The following is a 20,211-nucleotide window of genomic DNA, read 5'->3' as shown; positions in this document are numbered from 1 at the left end:
AACTCATGTGTTCAAATCCTACCATGGAAAGTTGTGAAATTGAAATTAATAAATTGGGTGATTTGTGTACTGGCATCACAAAATGGCATAAAAGCTGTAAAAATATAACTGGTTCACAGAGGTCTTTCAGGGAAAGTACCTGCCACCCCTCATTGGTCTGACCTACGTGTAACTCCTATTCTATATCAACAACAACTTGCATTTATATAGCACGTTGAAGATAGAAAAACACCTGTGGCACCTCACAGAGATGTAATCAGACAAAGACATAGAGATGATGAAGAAGAAGATATTAGAAGGGGTGAAAAAAACTTGATCAAAGTGCTGATTTTTAATGAGGGCCTTGAGGAGGAAAAGCAGTGGAGTTTAGGAATCGATTTTCAGAGTGTGGGACCTAGATGGCTATGAGCATGGCCATTAATAGTGAGGTGAAGGGAAAGTGGTATTTATAAAAGATCAGAATTATAGAAATGGAGAATTCAGGTGGGGTTGTTGGGCTGGAGGAGATTACAGAGATAAGGAGGGATGAGGCCATGAAGGCATTTAAACACAAGGATGAGAGTTTTATAATTATGTTGATGGACCAGGACCTAATGTAGATAAGCAGGGACAGAGGTGATGGGTGAGTAGGATAGGATATGGGTAGTAAAGTTTTCAATGAGCTAAGGTTTGCACATGTGAGAAAGTGGGGGAGGGGCCGGTGGGGGGGGTGTGAGGCGCAGCCTGAAGAGCATTGAAATAATTGAGTCTGGAGGTGACAAAGACATGGATGAAGGTTTCAGATGGACTAAGGCAGAGGAGAAGGCAGGTGATGTTATAGAGGTGGAAGTAGGCAGGATTTGTGGTGGAAAGTACATGGGCCAAAAATTTTGCCCAATAGAATAGAATGCAGAGATTGTGAACAGTCTGGTTTAGCCAGAGACAATGGCCAGGAATTCCGCATCCCAAATCCCGTATCCTGGATAACCATTTGTGCAGGAAGTGTTGTCAATTGCAGCAGCTTGAGCTCGGGGTTTTGGAACTTGAGCAGCAGCTGGCGACACTGTGGTGCATTTGTGAGGACGAGAGCTATGTGGATAGAACATTTATAGATGTGGTCACCCCACAGCTTAAGAGTATGCAGGGAGTGAGGGAATGGGTGACCAGGAAGTCAAAAAGAATCAGGCAGATAGTGCAGGAGACCCCTGAGTGCATCTCACTCTCCAACAGGTATTCAGTTCTGAGGAAATCGATGCTTCATCTGGGAGTGCAGCCAGAGCCAAGTCCATGGTACTACGGGTGGCTCAATTGCACAGGGAGGTACAGGGAAGACTGGAAGAGCCATAGTGATAGGTGATTCAATAGTCAGGCGGACAAATAGATGTTTCTGTGGCCACAGATGTGAATCCAAGATGGTGTGTTGCCTCCCTGGTGCCAGGGACAAGGATGTCACTGAGCGACTGCAGAGCATCATGAAGGGGGAGGGTGAGCAGCCAGCAGTTGTGGTTCACAACGGAACAAACGACATAGGCAGAAAGAGGGATGTGGTCCTGCAGTCAGAATTTAGGGAGCTAGGTAAGAAATTAGCAAGCAGGACCTCAAAAGTAGTAATCTCTGCATTACTCCCACTGCCACGCGTAAGTGAGTATAGAAATAGAAGGATAAGACAGATGAATGCGAGGCTGGAAAGATGGTGCAGGAGGGAGGGCTTTAGATTCCTGGGACATTGGGACTGGCTCTGGGGGAGATGGGACCTATACCGGCTGGGCGGATTGCACCTGAACAGAGCCGGAACTGATTTCCTTGCGGGACGTTTTGCTAGTGCTGTTGGGGAAGGTTTAAACTAGTTTGGCAGGGAGATGGGGACCTAAGGGTAGACTCAATTGGGACAAAATCAGTAATGAAAATGGAAGGCAGAAAATTAATGGATGAGTCTTGAAGACAGCGGAAACAAGAGTTTGGCAGTGCTCAAGGGTATTTATTTCAATGCAAGAAGTATAGCAAATAAAGCAGATGAGCTGAGGGCACAGATAGACACGTGACAGTAGGATATCATAGCTATTATAGAAACATGGCTTAAGGAGGGACAGGAATGGCAGCTCAACATTCCTGATTACAGGGTTTTCAGATGCGATAGGGAGGGGGATAAGAAAGGAGGGGGGGTAGCAAATTTGGTCGAGGAAACTATTAGAACTGTGAGGAGGGAAGATATGTTGGAAGGTTCATCAAATGAGGCCATATGGATGGAGATAAGGAACAGAAAAAAGGGCACTCACACTGTTGGGAGTGTACTATCGACCCCCAAACAGTCAGAGGGAGATAGAAGAGCAAATATGTAGGCAAATCTCTGAGAAGTGCAAGAACAATAGGGCAGTAATAGTAGGAGATTTTAACTACCCCAATATTAACTGGGATAGTTTTAGTGTGAAAGGAATTGAGGGAGCAGAATTCATGAGATGCATTCAGGAGAATTTTTTTGCCCGGTATATAGCAAGTTCAACAAGAGAGGGCGCAGTTTCAGGCGCAGTTTTAGACTTAGTTTTAGGAAATGAAGATGCACAGGTGGAAGGAGTGGCAGTGGGAGAGCATTTTGGTTGTAGTGATCAAAATTCACTCAGTTTTAACATAACTATGGAAAAGAACAGAGATAGAGCAGGAGTTAGAGTTCTCAACTGGGGCAAGGCTGAGGAGTGATTTAGCGAAAGTGGACGGGAAACAGCTACTTGAAGGTAAATCATAGTCAGAGCATTTGGCGGCATTCAAAGGGGAGATTCAAGGTGTTCAGAGTAAACATGTTCCCACAAAGAAAAAGGGTGAGACAGCCAAATCTACAGCCCCATGGATGTCAAGGAGCTTACAGGGAGAAAAGGAAAGCTTATGTCCGACACCAAGAACTCAATACTACAGAAAGCCAAGAGGAATATAGAAAGTGGAGGGGTGAAATCAAAAAGGAAATTAGGAAAGCAAAGAGAAGGCATGAAAGAATATTGGCAAGCAAAATCAAGGTGAGCCCAAAGATGATTTATCAATACATTGAGAGTAAGAGGATAACTAAGGAGAGAGTAGGGCCCATAAAATACTAAAAAGGTAACCTATATGTAGTGGCGGAAGATGTTGGTATGGTTCTGAATGAATACTTTGCGTCTGTCTTCACAGAAGAGGGAGACGATGCAGATATTGTAGTTAAGGTGGAGGAGTGTGAAGTATTGAATGTGATAAACATTGGGAGAGAGTAAGTATGAATGGGATTAGCATCCTTGAAAGTTGATAAATCACCAGAGCCAGATGAAATGTACCCGAGGCTGTTAAAAGAAGCAAGAGAGGAAATATCAGAAGGTCTGACCATCATTTTCCAGACCTCACTGGATACAGGTGTGGTGCTGGAGGATTGGTGAACTGCTAATGTTGTACCTCTGTTTAAAAAGGGAGCGAGGATAGACCGAACAATTACAGGCCAGACAGTCAAACCTCAGTGGTGGGCAAATTACTGGAATCAATTCTGAGAGACAGGATAAACAGTCACTTAGAAAGGCACAGGTTAATCAAGGATAGTCAGCATGGATTTGTTAAGGGAAGATCTTGTTTGACCAACTTGATCGAATTTTTTGAAGAAGTAACAAGGAAGATAGATGAGGGTAGTGCATTTGATGTGGTCTACATGGATTTTAGACAAGGTCCCACATGGCAGACTGGTTAAATATAATAAAATCCCATGAGATCCATGGAAATGCAGCAAGGTGGATACAAAATTGGCTCAGTGGCAGGAAACAAAGGGTAATTGTTGATTGGTGTTTTAGCGACTGGAAGGCTGTTTCCAGTGGTGTTCCGTAGGGCACAGTACTAGTCCCCTGCTTTTTGTGATATATATTAATGATCTGGACGTAAGTGTAGGAGGCATGATCAAGAAGTTTGCAGACGACGCAAAGATTGCCCGTGTGGTAGATAGCGAGGAGGGTAGCTGTAGGCTGCAGGAAGATATTGATGGTCTGGTCAGATGGGCAGAAAAGTAACAAATGGAATTCAACCTGGAGAAGTGTGAGGTGATGCATTTGGGGAGATCAAACAAGGCAAAGGAATACATGATTAATGGGAAAACACTGAAAAGTGTAGAGGATGTGAGGGACCTTGGAGTGAATGTCCACAGATCCCTGAAGGTAGCAGGACAGCTCAATAAAGTTGTTAAGAAGGCACATGAAATCCTTTCCTTTATTAGCTGAGGTATAGAATATAAGAGCAGGGAGGTTATGCTGGAACTGTATAACTCATTGGTTAGGCCACAACTCGAGTACTGAGTGCAGTTCTGGTCACCTCATTACAGAAAGGACGTAATTACACTAGAGAGGGTACAGAGGAGATTTACGAGGATGTTGCCAGGACTGTAAAAATGCAGCTATGAGGAAAGATTGGATAGGCTGGGTTTGTTCTCCTTGGAACAGAGAAGGCTGAGTGGAAATCTGATTGAAATGTACAAAATTTTGAGGGGCCTGGATAGAGCAGAGTTGAAGGGTCTATTCACCTTAGCAGGGAGGTCAGTGACGAGGAGGTATAGATTTAAAGTGATTGGTAGAAGAAATAGAGGGGAGATGAGGAAAAACCTTTTCACCCAGAGGGTGGTGGGGGTCTGGACCTCACTGCCTGAAAGGGTAGTTGAGGCAGAAACCCTCAACTTATTCAAAAGGAGTCTGGATATGCACTTCAAGTGCTGTAAGCTGCAGGGTTACGGACCAAATGCTGGAAGGTGGGATTAGAATAGGTGGCTTGTTTTTCGGCAGGCACAGACATGATGGGTCAAGTGGCCTCTTTCTGTGCTGTAAACATTCTATGATTCTTTGATTATATGAATGGGGATGGAATCAGTGGCAAAGGTATGGAGTTGGCGGTGTGACCAAATATCTTCAGTCATCCCAGTGTTTAACTGGAAGAAATTGTGGCACGTCTGAAATTGAATATCAGACAAGCAGTACAAAGCAGTCTGACATCACAGAAGCAATGGAGGAATTGAGAGGTGGTAAAAAGGTAAGTTAGGTGTTGTCAGCATAATAAGAGATGGTATTTATTGCCCTAAGGACAACTCTGGATGGGCAATGAACATTGTTTCCCCAGTGTCACACATCCCAAGAATAAACTTTAAAAACTAATTTGTTTATATTAGTGAACAAATGCTTATTGCATGCATATGACATTCCTAGGTGCACTGTTTTAACAGAATATTAACCAATTTAAAATAAATAAGTTAATGTCTGAGCTAAAATACCAGACTGAAGAATTTGATGTGGACATGTTAATGCCGTCAGAGTAATTTCTAGGCTACAGTATTTACGCAGAGGTAAGAAGAGCAGTAAAACAGACTGATGTTATTTCTATAATCGTGATATTATGCGCATGTTATATGATCGTGTTTTCGTGACACAATGCTGCAGTTCAGTGTAATTTCCATTGTCATATTTGATAAGCATAAAAAACTCCCTTTTGAAGCTACAGCAGGTTTGTCACATGGCTTGAACATTGCCAAACACAAGATTTGATATGTGTAGTTTTATTTTGATATTGACATTTATGTATTTGAAAAGCCAAACTCATTACAATATGGTCTACAGAAATTTGGTATTTGCCAAACAGGAATCCTCCTTCATTGACAATGGCAGTGTCTTGAGGCACTTTCATGAAGAAACCATTATTTTTTAAATATTGATAACAAAGCAAAGCACATTTAGAAATTGCACTGTAACTAAGCCATATTTCTACCACAAATAATGGATACAAATAACGTGAAATTGTTTGACCTGGGGGCAGGTCACCTCTCCTGTGGAAAGATTATCAGAGTGAAAATAGAACAAAAATGGAATAAATTACAAGAAATATTGTAGAATAGTTACTGATTATCTCTTGTTATTCATTATTAAAGATGTGAGGCGTACTCGAAAAAAATAGATTGTTTCTACCATTGCTCACCACATGCCTTCAACTGGATCACTCCCAATAATTCGTATTCAATTGTTGCTGTCCCACTCTGTCAGAGCTTTTGTGATGACTGGTAAGTTATTTTTTTAAAGTTTATTTCTCCAGTTAAAGGCAATTTCACCTTGGAACAATTCCAATTTTTATTGCATTTCATCTTTTTACGATGTGAAATTTAGATTTTCTGTAAGACAGTAAAACATTCTTCAGTAGATTCTTCAAAAATGCATAACTTAAAATACACATAATAGTAATATGGTTTGACGGAGATATATTGGGAAAAGGAGTTTGTAAACAGTGCAACCTTTTAAATGTTAGACTATTTCTTGAATTTTGTGCTCATCAAAGTGAAAGATGCATGTTCAGTTTTGAAACCAATGTCAAGAACTGATAGTACTACACCAAATCCAGCCTACGTGTTTCCTTCAAGTCCCAGGAGGAAATTGCAGCAGGTAATGGAGGAATCATGTGGGTGGGCAACATTCCCTCTCTGATAGTAACCCACTAATGCAAAGAAGGTTCAGCTTATCAGTGGTAGTGACCATAAAGCAGTTATTAATGAACAATCATTTGCTTTCTACAGGTTGGCAGCTTGTAGAGATGACCTGACCTGTACTAGAAACTGGATTACTGATTGGGAATGGGATGATCATGGAAATAACTGCAGAAATGAATGTATTCCATACCATCAGGTAAGAACAGCAGAACTACATTTTAATGGACAGTTGATGGACTTAGTGCACTGATATGGTAATGCAGATTACGTAATGGGCATATTTTGAGCTGGTAACTACACTGAAAGGAACAGCATTCCCATGATTAATAGGTAGGGATCTTACAAGTCAGTTTTATTGATATCCACCATAAATTATGGAAGTTTTGTGCCAGTGGATTTGTAACCACGAATTCTCTTGTGAGTGTGTGATGATGTCAATAATGTGATCCACACACATTCAGCACCAAATTCGTCCAAAATAGTTGTGAGAATTCTTGAAGGCTGGGGTGAATTGAGCAGTGAGAGTAGTCTATCCACAACAATAATTTACATTTTTAAAGGGCTTTAGATGTGGAAAAGGATCCCATGGCACATCACAGAGGAAAAGGGAAAAAAATGGACTCTGGGCCAAAGAAGGCAATATTAGGAGGTGACCAAAGAGGTTGCTTTAAAAGTGGATCTTAAAGGAGTGCGTAGAAGAAGAGGGTTTAGGGAGGGAATTTCAGAGAGGGAGACTTTGGCAGCTAGTGACACGAGGGTGAAGGGAGGTGGTGAAACATGGGATTGAAGTCAGGGCAACAGAGAATGAAAGGTTTGTAGGACTGGAGGAAATGACAGAGATGGGGAAGACCTGGAGGGATATAAGCAAAAGGATGAGAATTTTAAATTTGAGCCATTGTAGGACTGAGAAACACTACAGTTCACCTAGGACAGGGGTGATGCATGAGTCGAATTTGGTGCAGCATATGATACTGGCAGCAGACATTTGAAAGATTACAGAGTGCCGATAATGGGATGTTGTCCAGGAATAGTTAAGCTTTGAGCTAACAAAGGCCTGGATGAGAGTATCAGAGATAGATAGACTGAGCTGGGTGGCGGACAATGTTATGGGTGGAAGTAGGCAGTCGTTGTAATGGGGATGATATCGGGTCAAAAGCTCAGGCCAGGATTGAACAGGATATCAAGTTGCAAACAGTCTAGTTCAGACAAAGACAGTGGTGAGGGAAGGGATAGAGTCAGTGGCAAAGATATGGAGCTTATGGTGGGAGAATTCCTAAAATTTAGATGGAGAAAACTGAAGCTCATCCAAGACTGGATGTCAAGATAACACACTGACAAGACAGGCAATTATGGGTTGGGAGAGGTGCTGAAGAAGTTCAGCTGGATGTTGTCAGTGTACATGCGGAGTCTGACCCCTGTCTGCAAATGATGTCAGCAAAAGACAGCACTTAGATGGGCCAAATGAGGGGCTTAAGCATCAATCTATGGGGACTCTCTAAGTGGCTGTGCAGGGGTGGGAGATGAAATTATTGCAAGGGATGCTATGGTCATGATTGGATAGATATAAGAGGAAGCAAGTGAGGCAGTCCCATTGAGCTGGACAACGGAGGATAGGTGTTGGAAGATGATGGTGCAGTCAAACTGCATCAAAGAACGGTGAGGATGATGAGGATGTATAATGCACCATTGTTATAATCAAAAACAGTGGTGCTCATACTTTAGTTGGGGCTGTTTCATTGCTGCGAAAGGGGCAGATTCCCAATTGTAGAGATTCAGATGGGAAATTACGGGAGAGGTGGGCTAGTGATTGGCTAGTTTCTGTCAGCTTGGGGCTCTTCAGGAAGGCAATTACTGAAATATGGCAGACAACTTAAGCTTGTCCTGTATAACTAGAGCTACTCTGCCTGTGATCCCCATGCCTTTACGCCTTTTGCTTTGAAACATTCCAATGGCGTGCATGATCTTGCCAAAGGACTATCTCTACATGCATACAAATATGATTAGTTTAGTTTAGTTTAGTTTAGAGATACAGCACTGAAACAGGCCCTTCAGCCCACCGAGTCTGTGCCGACCATCAACCACCCATTTATACTAATCCTACACTAATCCCATATTCCTACCACATCCCCACCTGTCCCTATATTTCCCTACCACCTACCTATACTAGGGGCAATTTATATTGGCCAATTTACCTACCAACCTGCAAGTCTTTTGGCTTGTGGGAGGAAACCGGAGCACCCGGAGAAAACCCACGCAGACACAGGGAGAACTTGCAAACTCCACACAGACAGTACCCAGAATTGAACCCGGGTCGCTGGAGCTGTGAGGCTGCGTGCTAACCACTGCGCCGCCCATAGATTAGTGCACTCTTCCGAGGAAGTTGCAAAAATACTTATTTCTGCAGAGGTGCAGCTACACAGTTGGAGAAATGGCAATAATTGTCTGCTGTTCTCAGATTCTCCGAGATCTTGGCTAAACCCATGTAGAAATAAGAGTGCACATAGTGGGCTGAATGTAGTTGAGCTGGCGGGCGTCCCGATGGCAGACCAAAAAGATAAGGAGAACCCTCCTCTCAGCCGTTTGGAGCCCCCCACCCGGCGCATTTCAATTGTGTTTGGGCATTTAACTGCCCAGCACCATGGATATAAATCATTAAGCTGATTTATTTCACAGACAGAAAATCGAGGTAAAGAGTAACAATCAAAACAAATTTTATTTAATTCATTCAATCTCAAGGCCCAAAATTGCAGCGGGAGCGGGAAGGCGTTGGAACGCTCCCCCAGCCTCCCCGTCAATTTCATGCCACCGGCCACCCCCTGCCACCAGCCCGCTTGATGGGGGGGCTGTAAAATTCTGGCCAGAGTTAACCATCTTTCTTAACCAAGATGGCTGGACCATGCCCTCGGGCCCTGGGCTTGCAATTTAGCAACAAAGTGCACATTTTCCAATCCTATGCTTTCTATAGCACAAAACCCAATATGATGAGACATCTGTCTTCATTACAGTTGCCTCCACTGCACTCTGTTATTATCCCACCCATACATGCAGCGGAAAAGTACTTACATTTAAGTAATCGAGGACTGTCAACGGCTTCATGATTTGCTTATTTATTTGGCCAGAAAATGTTTAATCCCATTATTTGTTAGTCATTGCCACACTTTGCAAAATTGTTTACTGCAGCTAAGGGACACACTCAAGACTATGCTCCAGGAAACCTATAATTGCACTAATGTCACATCTCTGGACTTATGATCATTGCTATTTTCACAGCAAGATTTTTAGTATTGAGTTATGTTTAAATTCTCTGTTTTAAAACAAAGTAAATTCACAGGGGGAAAAGGCAGACGGCATCATGGGGTATGACCTGCGCAGCTTGTGCAGTTTTCTTCAATGATAGCAGTGAGGAATGCTATGCAGACCACGCAGGAAACAACCCGCAAAGCTGCCTGCCCCCGGAGAACAAACGTGAAACAAGTCTTTTCTTCCACAGTTCTTTTTTTAAAAGCAACGTCCGCCTGAATATTTGCATTGTGCGTGGTGTTACGACTGAGACAGGAGCATTGTACTGTCAATTCAGTCCCATCACTCCACTATTCATAGCATATTATTAAAGTTTTCCCACCTACTGGAAATTAGCTAAATTAAACACTTCATTACCCCTCAGAATAAAAATACACCAAACCAGGTGTCTTTAAACAACAAATTAACTATGTATTAATAAACTAAATCATAAACACTATTGATATAAACCTATGTCTAGAAGACTTTATAACTTCTTATTTTACCCTAACCTTCATGCACACACACATTCAAAAACCAATGGTTGACTGGTTTAAAAAAAATTATGTTTCTTAGGAATAAATAAGTAGCTGGGTTGTAGGTCCTGGTGATTTACATTCCCAGTTAATGAGGTATCCCAGAGTAGAATAATCAGATGCCACTCGAAGTCTCCAGGCGAATTCGACGAACAGTCTTTAAGGGATAGGAGTTCAAAGCACTTTGGTTGCAGCAGGCATCACACAGTTCTTTCAACAAGAAGTATAGCAACAGGTCTATTTGGATTCTAAAATTCATAGTATTTCAGTAGAAACTTTACTGAGAATTATAGCAAACACAAACAGATGACAGATAGTCACTCCCAATGCAGAGACTTCTTAAAGTTTGGAAGTAAAAAGGAATTTACTACCTCCAACAATGCAAATATTCTTTTCCAGGGGTTTTCTCTCCTTAGGCAATACACAGCCTGAAGATAAATGTAGATTTTTCTGCTAAGAGAGAGGGATCCTTCCTTTCAGTAAGCACGCTTCGCTGGTCTCCAGATCAGACTGGTTTTAGCCAGTCTTTACACAGTTAAATTGATACAATACAGCACATCTCTCCTGCTGTGCTGCTGGCACACTCTTCTCAAATAATCTAAAAGCTTCTCTCTCTGCCTTAAAGGTACACTGTGCCCTTAAGTTTTTAAACAGAGTCTTAAAGGCACATTGTTTGTAAACAGAGGAGAAAAAACAATTCCATGACGGTGGTCTGGTCATTTGAATGTGCAGTACCCTTTTTTTTTGCAAAACTGTGCATGCATGGTATCTTAAAGGAGACAACTTGTGAGCATCCAGTGTGGTACCTTCTGGGTTGCTGCATGGCCGCATGTGCACACAGTTTAAAGGGAATGCTGGTCACAAGCTAAAAGGATTGCAAATGTGTATTAAAGCCTGACAGGCCAATTTGTGGAATCTCAGAGCTCACAAATTATTTCAAACCAAATACAACGAGCGTCTATTGTCTCATCTCATGCCTAATAGCCAAAATAGTGGGATCATTAAGCAATTCACTTGCTCATCTCAGATGGCCAACAAGTGTTCACATCCATTACATTCACATGGCCCCATTTATTCTTGGGTTGAAAATTAATATAAAGAGGGAAAAGACCTGTGTTTGGGGCTAATTACGTTTTAAATAGGGCCCAGAGCTGGAAGTTAAAATGCAGCAGATCAATTTTAGCAGCTCGAAGTATTCTAGAAAACAAGTAAATCAGCCCACAATAGGAACAAAGTACTTTATTATTTTCTCCTCATTTTTTGAGGAGAGAACTGAGATTGAATGAATTAAGTAAAAGTTGCTTTGATTGTTACTCTTTACATCGATTTTCAGTCTGTTGTCATGAACACACCCACCTGCCAAGAATGAGGCATATTAATTTTGTCACATGAACATTAATTTTAAACTGTTGCTGGAGTGGAGAGATGACTTGTTTAAAGAGATCAACAGTGGCTGGCAAAAAATTTGCATTCTAAGAGACAGTCTCCTAGGAAAAGACAATTGGAACTGCTCACTGATTCAATTAACAGAGATTGGTCTGGGCAATGGTGATCCACATCTTGTTGGTGTAAGAGACGGAACTACAACCACCCTTCCCCCACCACCACCACCGAGAGCTTTGGAATCCACTAAAGCAGGAGTTTGTTAAAAAAGTGAGTCACATGACTAATCTGGCCCAGGTCTGGTTTTGAACTGTTCACAGGACAGCTTGGGTCAGACTGCTGATTGCAACTGAACTTGGAACAAGAGCCTCTCTCCTGTCTGGCTCTCTCTCTCCCACTAACTTCCAGATCCAGTGAAGTCACTTAAACCTCAAGAGTGAAAAGACTCCATCACTGAAATAGGTATTAAAGTGTGCATTGGGCCCCAACGAAACAGCAAGACTTACCGGTAACCAAAGACTCTACATCAAACTCAAAGGACCGTAAATAGAAACCCAGCTATTGCCATAAACTTTTCCCCTTTATTCTTTCTACATTTTCTGTCTCTATCTGCATGTGTGTTGATCGCGTATTCGTGGTTGTGTCGCATATTTGTAGCCGTTAACCGAATTAGAGTTTAAGATTAATAAACTTCCACCTTTCTTGTTTAAACCTAAGAAAACCTGTCTGATTGATTTCTTTGCCATTGGAAAGCTGTAAACAAGGATAAACACTGGGGAGCTAAAAAGATGGTGTTTTTAAAATTAAACCCTGTTATGGTTAAACCAGGCAAAGGCTGAGAGGGAACCCCTAGACCCCTTTCTCACCTGGTCATAACACTGTGAAATAAAGCAGCTTTATGATTTATATCTGACCTCATCTCATCCAGTGTTTCCCAGTCTATCTTCAAAAGGATTGGAGTCACTCATCTCATAGCTCATTGTGGCCTTTTCATGCAAAATGGCTGCCATGTCAGCCTACATAACACTGTAATTGCATTTCAAAGTAACTCATTATTTGCAAAATGTTTTGGGACTTTTCTGAGAGATGGAATAAGGCATTACATAAATGCAAGTATTTATTCCTTTTCTGTTTTTGTTAAGAAATTAATCATTAATTATATTTGGCATTATTTTGTTGTGTTATCTTGACCCTTGCATGAACAGAGTGAACAGATGATACTTGTGTCCTTCACCGGGATTCTGTTAACTTTCAAAGAACATTCTTTGAACTGCTTGTTAGCTCATTCACCACACTGTGCCATCTCTTGCATTCTATTCTCACTGAACAAAGGGATAGGTTTCACATCATAACAGAAGCTGGGACTTTTGCTGTTACCATATTGTGGTTCTTAGTGTGAAAATGGAGAGCAGCAGACAGCGGATAAAAGCACAGCCAGCTCAGGAAGAAGAGGGAGAGATTGGCAGATTCCATTATACAGGAGTTGAACTTGAATTTGTTCAGATGGGATACTTAGGATCCTGGTAACCCCGGCCCTGACCTTTTAGAAGCTTTGATTTTAGCCTTCATTATCAGATTTTTAAAAACAAGTTGAATCATTTCCCTCCAATAGCAGCCAATATTCTATTAGTGTGCATAAAGATGTTTGAAATTTAAAAAAAAGTTTTTGTTTAAATCTCTGAATGACAGACAGGAACTTCGATCTCTGTTTTTGGTCAACACACTGCTTAAATCAGTATTCACCATTGAGGGGTATTTTTGTGGTTTTTTTTGCTTCTCTTTCCTCAGTAACAACAGATGAACTATTACTGAAGAATAAAGTTAAATTAAGGAATGCAGGAAATAGTTTAAAATGAAAAAAGTCTTCGTTTTTTAACATTGAGACAAGCCTGGCCAAAATTGCAAATTAAATCTGTGACCACAACTCCTGTGCATTTTTCCCTTTATCCACAGTGTTCGATATGGCCGACCATTGTGTCCTTCTCTATCACCTTTCCTTGGTTATAAAGCTTCATCTGAGTTTTCTTGCAAGGTTCCACTCATATCTTCCCCAAGGCAGCTATCACGTCTTTAGCAACCCCTGGTTTGTTCAGAGACTGCTTCAAATGAACTGAACAATTGAAAGATATTGCATGTTCGCATTTTTTCTTCATCAATTTTCTCAGTCAGTCTCTCTCTTCAACTCCTTAAAGCACGGCTTCCTTGCTTGGATATTCTTTATTCATTCGTGGGATGTGGGCATCACTGGCCAGGCCAGCCTTTATTGCCCATCCCTTGAGAAGGTGGTGGTGAGCTGCCTTCTTGAACCACTGCATTCCTTGGGGTGTAGGTACACCAATAGTGCTGTAAGGAAGGGAGTTCCAGGATTTTGACCCAGCGACAGTGAAGGAACGGTGATATAGTTCCAAGTCAGGATAGTGTGTAGCTTGGAGGAGAAGTTGCAGGTGGTGGTGTTCCCATGCATCTGCTGCCCTTGTTCTTCTAGGTGGTAGAAGTCACGAGTTTGTAAAAGTTGTCAAAGGAAACTTGGTAGTTGCTACTGTACATCTTGTAGATGATACACACAGCTGGCACTGTGCATCAGTGGTAAAGGGAGTGAATGTTGAAGGTGGTGGATGGGGAGTCAATCAAGCAAGCTGCTTTGTCCTGGATAGTGTCAAGTTCTTGAGTGTTGTTGGAACTGCACCCATACAGGCAAATAGAGAGTATTCCATCATATTCCTGATTTGTGCCTTGTAGATGGTGGACAGGCATTGGGGAGACAGGAGGTGAGTTACTCGCTGCAGAATGCCCAACCTCTGATCTGCTCTTCTCGCCACAGTATTGATGTGACTGGTCCAGTTCAGTTTCTGGTCAATGATAACCCCAAGGATGTTGATAGCAGGGGATTCAGCGATGGAAATACCATTGAACATCAAGGGGAGATGGTTAGATTCCCTCTTGTTTGAGATGGTCATTGCCTGGCACTTGTGTGGCATAAATGTTACTTGCCACTTATCAGCCCAAGCCAGGTCTTACTGCATCTGGATACTGGCTGCTTCAGTATCTGACGAGTCACAAATGGTGCTGAATATTGTGCAATCATCAACGAATATCCCCACTTCTGACCTTATTCTGGAGGGAAGGTCATTGATGAAGCAGCTGAAGATGGTTGGGCCTAGGACAGTATGCTGAGGAACTCCTGCAGTGATGTCCTGGGATTGAGATGATTGACCTCCAACAACCACAACATCTTCCTTTGTGCTAGGTATGAGTCCAGTCAGTGGAGAGTTTTTCCCCTGATTCCCATTGTTACGACCAAGGCGAGAGGAGTGCACTCTCTTTCTCTCATTCCATTTCTCCACATGCCACAACATATATTTAAATGTATACCCAGTTACCAATACGGCCAATTATATACTCTGTTTTTATTTCAGAATAAAATCCACCAACCATGTTTCTTTAATAAACAACAAAATTATCAATTTATTACAAACAAGATGTATTCAGTAAAGATGCAAAGCATAAACACACAGATTGAAATATAAAAGTTCCCTTCTAACTTAGTCCAACACACACACACACACACACACACACACACACACACACACACACACACACACACACACACACACACACACACACACACACACACACACACACACACACACACACGTACGTTAAATAAAAAATAAAGAGATTTTCTTGCCAAAGTGTTTTTTCACAAAAAGACAAAAAAAACCTTGGCAAAATACTTGTTAATTCTTGAAGGAAAAGGATAAGATATGGAATAGCATCCCAAACACATGTAGACAGCTGTCACTGGGATCTTTTTGGAGCAGTTCTCTTCAGGCGACGTCGAGGATTAGTCTGTCAGGCGAGACCAGGTGAAATGCGGCATCAGGGGTTTCAGCTATCACACACTGGATTTTCAGGGTTTCTCAGAGAGGTGGAGAAAGAATGAACTGATCTTCTCTTTCAGCAGGCTGACCCCAGCTGACTCAAAACAGTATTCAAAATGAAACCAACTCTTGACCACCATAAATCTTGACATGTCGTTTTTCCGTAAACATCTCCCACTGGTCCCCAAGGCCTTTTCTGTTTACTTTGATGAAGACATGTGACTTCCAGGAAGTGTTGTTTTTAAACAGAAAGTTCAAGTCCCAAAGTCCTTCAGGTGACCATTTAAAACAAAACCAAGTCCAGTATCTATGGAATCACTTGAGTCCTCCAAAGAAATCCATTTCCACAATTTTAAAACATGAGTCCTAAAAAATATTTTAAAAATGGATGCACTTTCATAACACCATTGACTCCAGTTTTGCTGGGGCTCCTTGATGCCATACTCGGTCAAATACTGCCTTGATGTCAAAGACAGTCCCTCTCACCTCACCTCTGGAATTCAGCTCATTTGTCCATATTTGGACAAAGGCTGTAATGAGGTCAGGAGCTGCGTGACCCTGGCGGAACCCAAACTGAGTGTCAATCAGCAGATTAGTCCTAAGCAAGTGCTGCTTGATAGCACTGTTGACGACCCCTTCCATCACTTTGCTGATGACTGAGAGTAAACTTTTCGGGTAGTACTTGGCTGGGTTGGATTTGTCCTGCTTTTTGTGCACAGGACATACCAGGGTAATTTTCCACTTTATCGGGTAGATGCCAGTGCTGTAGCTGTACTGGAACAGCTTGGCTAGGCATGCGGTTAGTTCCGGAGCACAAGTCTTCAGTACTATTGCCGGAATGTTGTCGGGTCCCATTGCCTTTACAGTATCCTGTGCCTTCAGCTGTTTCTTGATATCACGTGGAGTGAATTGGATAAGTGAAGACTAGCATCTTTGATGCCCAGGACCTCAGGAGGAGGCAGGGATGGATCATCCACTCAGCACTTCTGACTGAAGATGGATGCAAATGCTTCAGCCTTGTCTTTTGCACTGATGTGCTGGGCTCCCCCATCACTGAGGATGGGGATATTTGTGGAGCCTCCTCCTCCTGTTAGTTGTTTAATTGTCCACCACCATTAACCACTGGATGTGACGGGACTGCAGAACTTAGATCTGATCCTTTGGTTCTTAAGAAAAGTTATTGACCCGAAACATTAACTCTGTTTCTCTCTCCATGAAGTTGCCTGAGTATTTCCAGAATATTTTGTTTTTATTTCAGACTTCCAGCATCCACAGTATTTTGCTTTGGTGTCTGTGATGGGCTAAATTGGTCTGCATAAGGAATGGGCTACACATCTTTTATCATGCTTTCTTATGTGCCTACACTTTGCCAGTAAGTTAATTTGTTAGTTTAAAATCATAGTATGGAGATCACAGTGAACTAGGAGATAAGTAAAACAGATATTTTACAGTCCCTGTTGATGTTACTACAATTATTCCTCTCCTACACCTTGCCAGTAAGTTTATTTGTTAGTTTAAAATCATAGTATTTAGTTAAAAGTTGAGAATCTATATTTTAAAACTGAAAAGGGATTCTATGGACTCTGGAATCTTGAAGAAGCTGAACTTTGGGTGTTTTTCTTTAAAAAAAAAAGTGATCAGAAGATTTGGGCTGAATGTAAACAAATTTTACTGGAAGGCACCTGTTTGCAAAGAACCCAGCAGGGGGTTGTGTTTTGCCTTGAAGAGCTATTTGCAAGGAAGTGACAAGCCAAGATTTATGGTCGTCACAAGGCTTATTTCTGAAAGGGTTTTGGTTTCATTTTGAACTGTTAAAACAAAGTGACTCCTGACAACGCAGCCCAGCACCGAAGTCATCAAAGCGTTCCCGCCAATGCACATGCACAGAACGGACCCTTGCTGTCAGTATAGTGCTGTGCCTACACAGCCTATGTCAGCACCTGGCTTGCCAAGACGAATTCACGTATGTGTACGAAAACATCATTGCGTATTGCAACGTCTGCTTGCGGCTTGCTCCCGGCCTTGCCGTGTCTCCCCCCTTGGAAGCTTGCTCCCCGCTTCACCCCTCACTCCCCACCTCACCTCTTGCTCCCCGCGTCACCACTTCTTCCTCCTCAGTCACTTGCTCCCGCTTCACCCCTTGCTTCCCGCCTTGCCACTTCTCCTCCATTGGTTGCTCGCTCCCTGCTTCACCCCCCCTCCTCCACCTACCTGTGGGCCACTCGCTCCCAGCCTCTGCTTCCTCCCCTCTGCTCTGCCTCTGCTTCCCTGCTCCCTCCCGCTTCTGGTCCTCCCTCCCTCCTGTGATTACTGCCTTTCTTCCCTGCATGGCAGAAGTGGGGGAGATAGAGAGTGACAAGATAGGAAAGGGAGGGAGACTGTGAGCAGGACGGAGTGGGGAGCAGAAGTGGGAAGGAGCAGAGAGCAGAGGCAGAGCAGAGGGGATGAAGCGGTGAGGCAAGGAGTAACTGGCCCATTGGGGCGGGGTGGGGGGGCTGAAGTGGGGAGCGAGCGGCCGAGGGGAGAAAAGCGGCAAGGCATGGACAAAGCAGTGAGCAGACGAGCGCAGGAGGCAGCGGTGAAGAGAAGTGCGATGGCAGGCGGGAGCGGACTACTGTTGGGGTTGGGATGGAGGCAGCGACGCAGCCATTGTGGGGATTTGGATTTCATTTGTTTTTGTTTTTGTGTTAAATTGAGCAGCACCATCTTTACTACTAGCAGCTGCCAAAAATGTCGCAGTGAGGTTTCAGTGCATGAAGCTGCATTTGTACATGTGCAAGTATTGCGCCACCTAGTGGTTGAGTTGTCAGCAAACGCAGCCTAATTAAAAATGGGCAGTTGGAGTTTTCTTATTGACCTGCCAGAAGAACAGAAGATGATCCAGCCAGCCCATTTTTCTCTTGAAAAGCAAATCCTGCATCAAGTGTGTTTACTGTTGCCTCCTGTATTTGAAGAAATTCTGCATGTTTGCAGAAACCTCACATCTTTGAAGGAACTTTGCATCGAATTTGTGAGAATTAAAACCTTTGTTGCTGCACACCTGATGTAAGACCTATGTGAAGCTTTCTGTAGCTGCATCTTTTTGAAAGCCTACCCAAATTGATCTTCAACATCGTCTGGGAGGAACTGGGAAGATCCTAGTGACAGCCACCTATTCGCCTTTGGGACACCTCACCAAAACAAAGGACATGCTCCGTACCTACTTTTCAGTCTGTGTTCTTTTTTATTCCTCTATTTCTTTGTAACAGCTGTAAACAAAAATTCCTTTTTATCTCCCAGTTAACCGGTTATGTATGCGTATGTGTGTGTGAGGGCTCGGATAAATAAGGGGCTTTAATACTTCAATTTGCGTGTATGTTTGCTTTATTTTTGGTTAAGACTTGCTTTATAATAAATGGATAGTTTCATTGTTTATTAAAGAAACCTGGTTAGTGTACTTTATTCTGTGATAAAATAGTGTATCTGATTGACTGTTTCACTCAGTGGGAAAATTTAAATATATGTTGTGACCTGTGGAGAAGTGGGACTGAATTAACAGTGGACTCCTCCCGTCTCGTTCGTAACTGTATGGACATCACAGCAAACTAGAAGTAAAACAGATATCTTACAGCCCCTTTTAATGTTACAATTATTCCTCTTTGAGGAGGATATTGTAGCTTATGAATTCAGTATTCTGCTTCTCTGAACAGTTGCATATTTAATGCACATAACCATCTGGATTTGGTGTTGCATATAACAGAAAGTGTAATATGATGACTGTCCTATGAACAATCAAATTATTCTTTGTGTAGATGTATAAGGATGGAAAGGATCTCTGTGATAACATATGGGGTACGACTTTCAATGTGATTTCCTGCCCTTGCCACTGTCTGATGATGGACGGTGATGATAATAATGTGATCCAACATCTGGTCCACAACAGAGGAACAATGACTCCAGCAGAAGCCATGCACAGTGAAGTCATGAAGCAACCTTTCTGTCAACGGAGGCATAAAAATCTGCATGAAAGGAAAGAGAGGGAAAAGGAGAAAAAAGGGACAAAATAGTGTAAGTACATACCTTGTGGAATGCAATTAAACTTCCCACAAAACTTGTCTTGTTATAATATTCATGTTTTTCTGTTTGAAATATTGTCCATTACCATTCGAAATGGGTGGATCTATGACTCTATGACCAATGTCAGCTATGGGTATTGATAACAGTCATGGATTCAGTTCCTAGGAATTTTGCAACTGAACAATTTATCTCCCTAGCTCACTATGATTTATTTTGTTTTAGGGGTTTTCTTACCATTTTATTCCTGATATGGGTACCAGGAATGGACACAGTTCATGGCATGGCACAGTTCCTGTTTCACACTTTGCAAGTCATTTTTCATTCTTGTTGCTTGGTTTTAATATACCATTTTTCAAGTTCCTCATTCACAGCCTTGGTCATTAAGACGGCTATTCTTGCCACTTATCAATGATACCCTATAGTTTTCCAAAACCTATGAATGACGTTAAACATTACTAGCCAACCACTGTGAGGCACATTTTCTGGTGCGTGCGTGTTAGAGTGCAAAAGAGGAGATAACCCATTTAATGCCAATGAGAACAATTTTAGAGTTCAGGCTGACTTACATTAATGTTGGGAGGCAGTTACTGGTTTACCCTGAAATTTTAAACTGTGGAATTGCACAACTGAACATCCATCTAAA

The 20,211-nt window shown here is 42.3% G+C and overlaps 1 protein-coding gene across 3 annotated transcripts in view; it reads left to right on the top strand.

Annotated features, from left to right (window-relative positions):
- Positions 1–20,211, top strand: part of LOC137372801 (riboflavin-binding protein-like) — a 43,481-nt gene that overhangs the window by 17,973 nt on the left and 5,297 nt on the right. For all 3 annotated transcript variants that reach the window (XM_068037079.1, XM_068037077.1, XM_068037078.1), the window contains exons 4-6: positions 5,885–6,013; positions 6,521–6,629; positions 19,304–19,559. In XM_068037079.1, the coding sequence (XP_067893180.1) occupies positions 5,885–6,013; positions 6,521–6,629; positions 19,304–19,558 (493 nt within the window). In that variant the 3' untranslated portion in view covers position 19,559. The remainder of the gene's footprint in view (positions 1–5,884; positions 6,014–6,520; positions 6,630–19,303; positions 19,560–20,211) is intronic.

This window comes from Heterodontus francisci, chromosome 8 (assembly GCF_036365525.1).
Source record: "Heterodontus francisci isolate sHetFra1 chromosome 8, sHetFra1.hap1, whole genome shotgun sequence".
Taxonomy (NCBI): domain Eukaryota; kingdom Metazoa; phylum Chordata; class Chondrichthyes; order Heterodontiformes; family Heterodontidae; genus Heterodontus; species Heterodontus francisci.
Note: the sequence above shows the minus strand (reverse complement) of the source record. Positions and strands in the feature narration are given on the sequence as shown.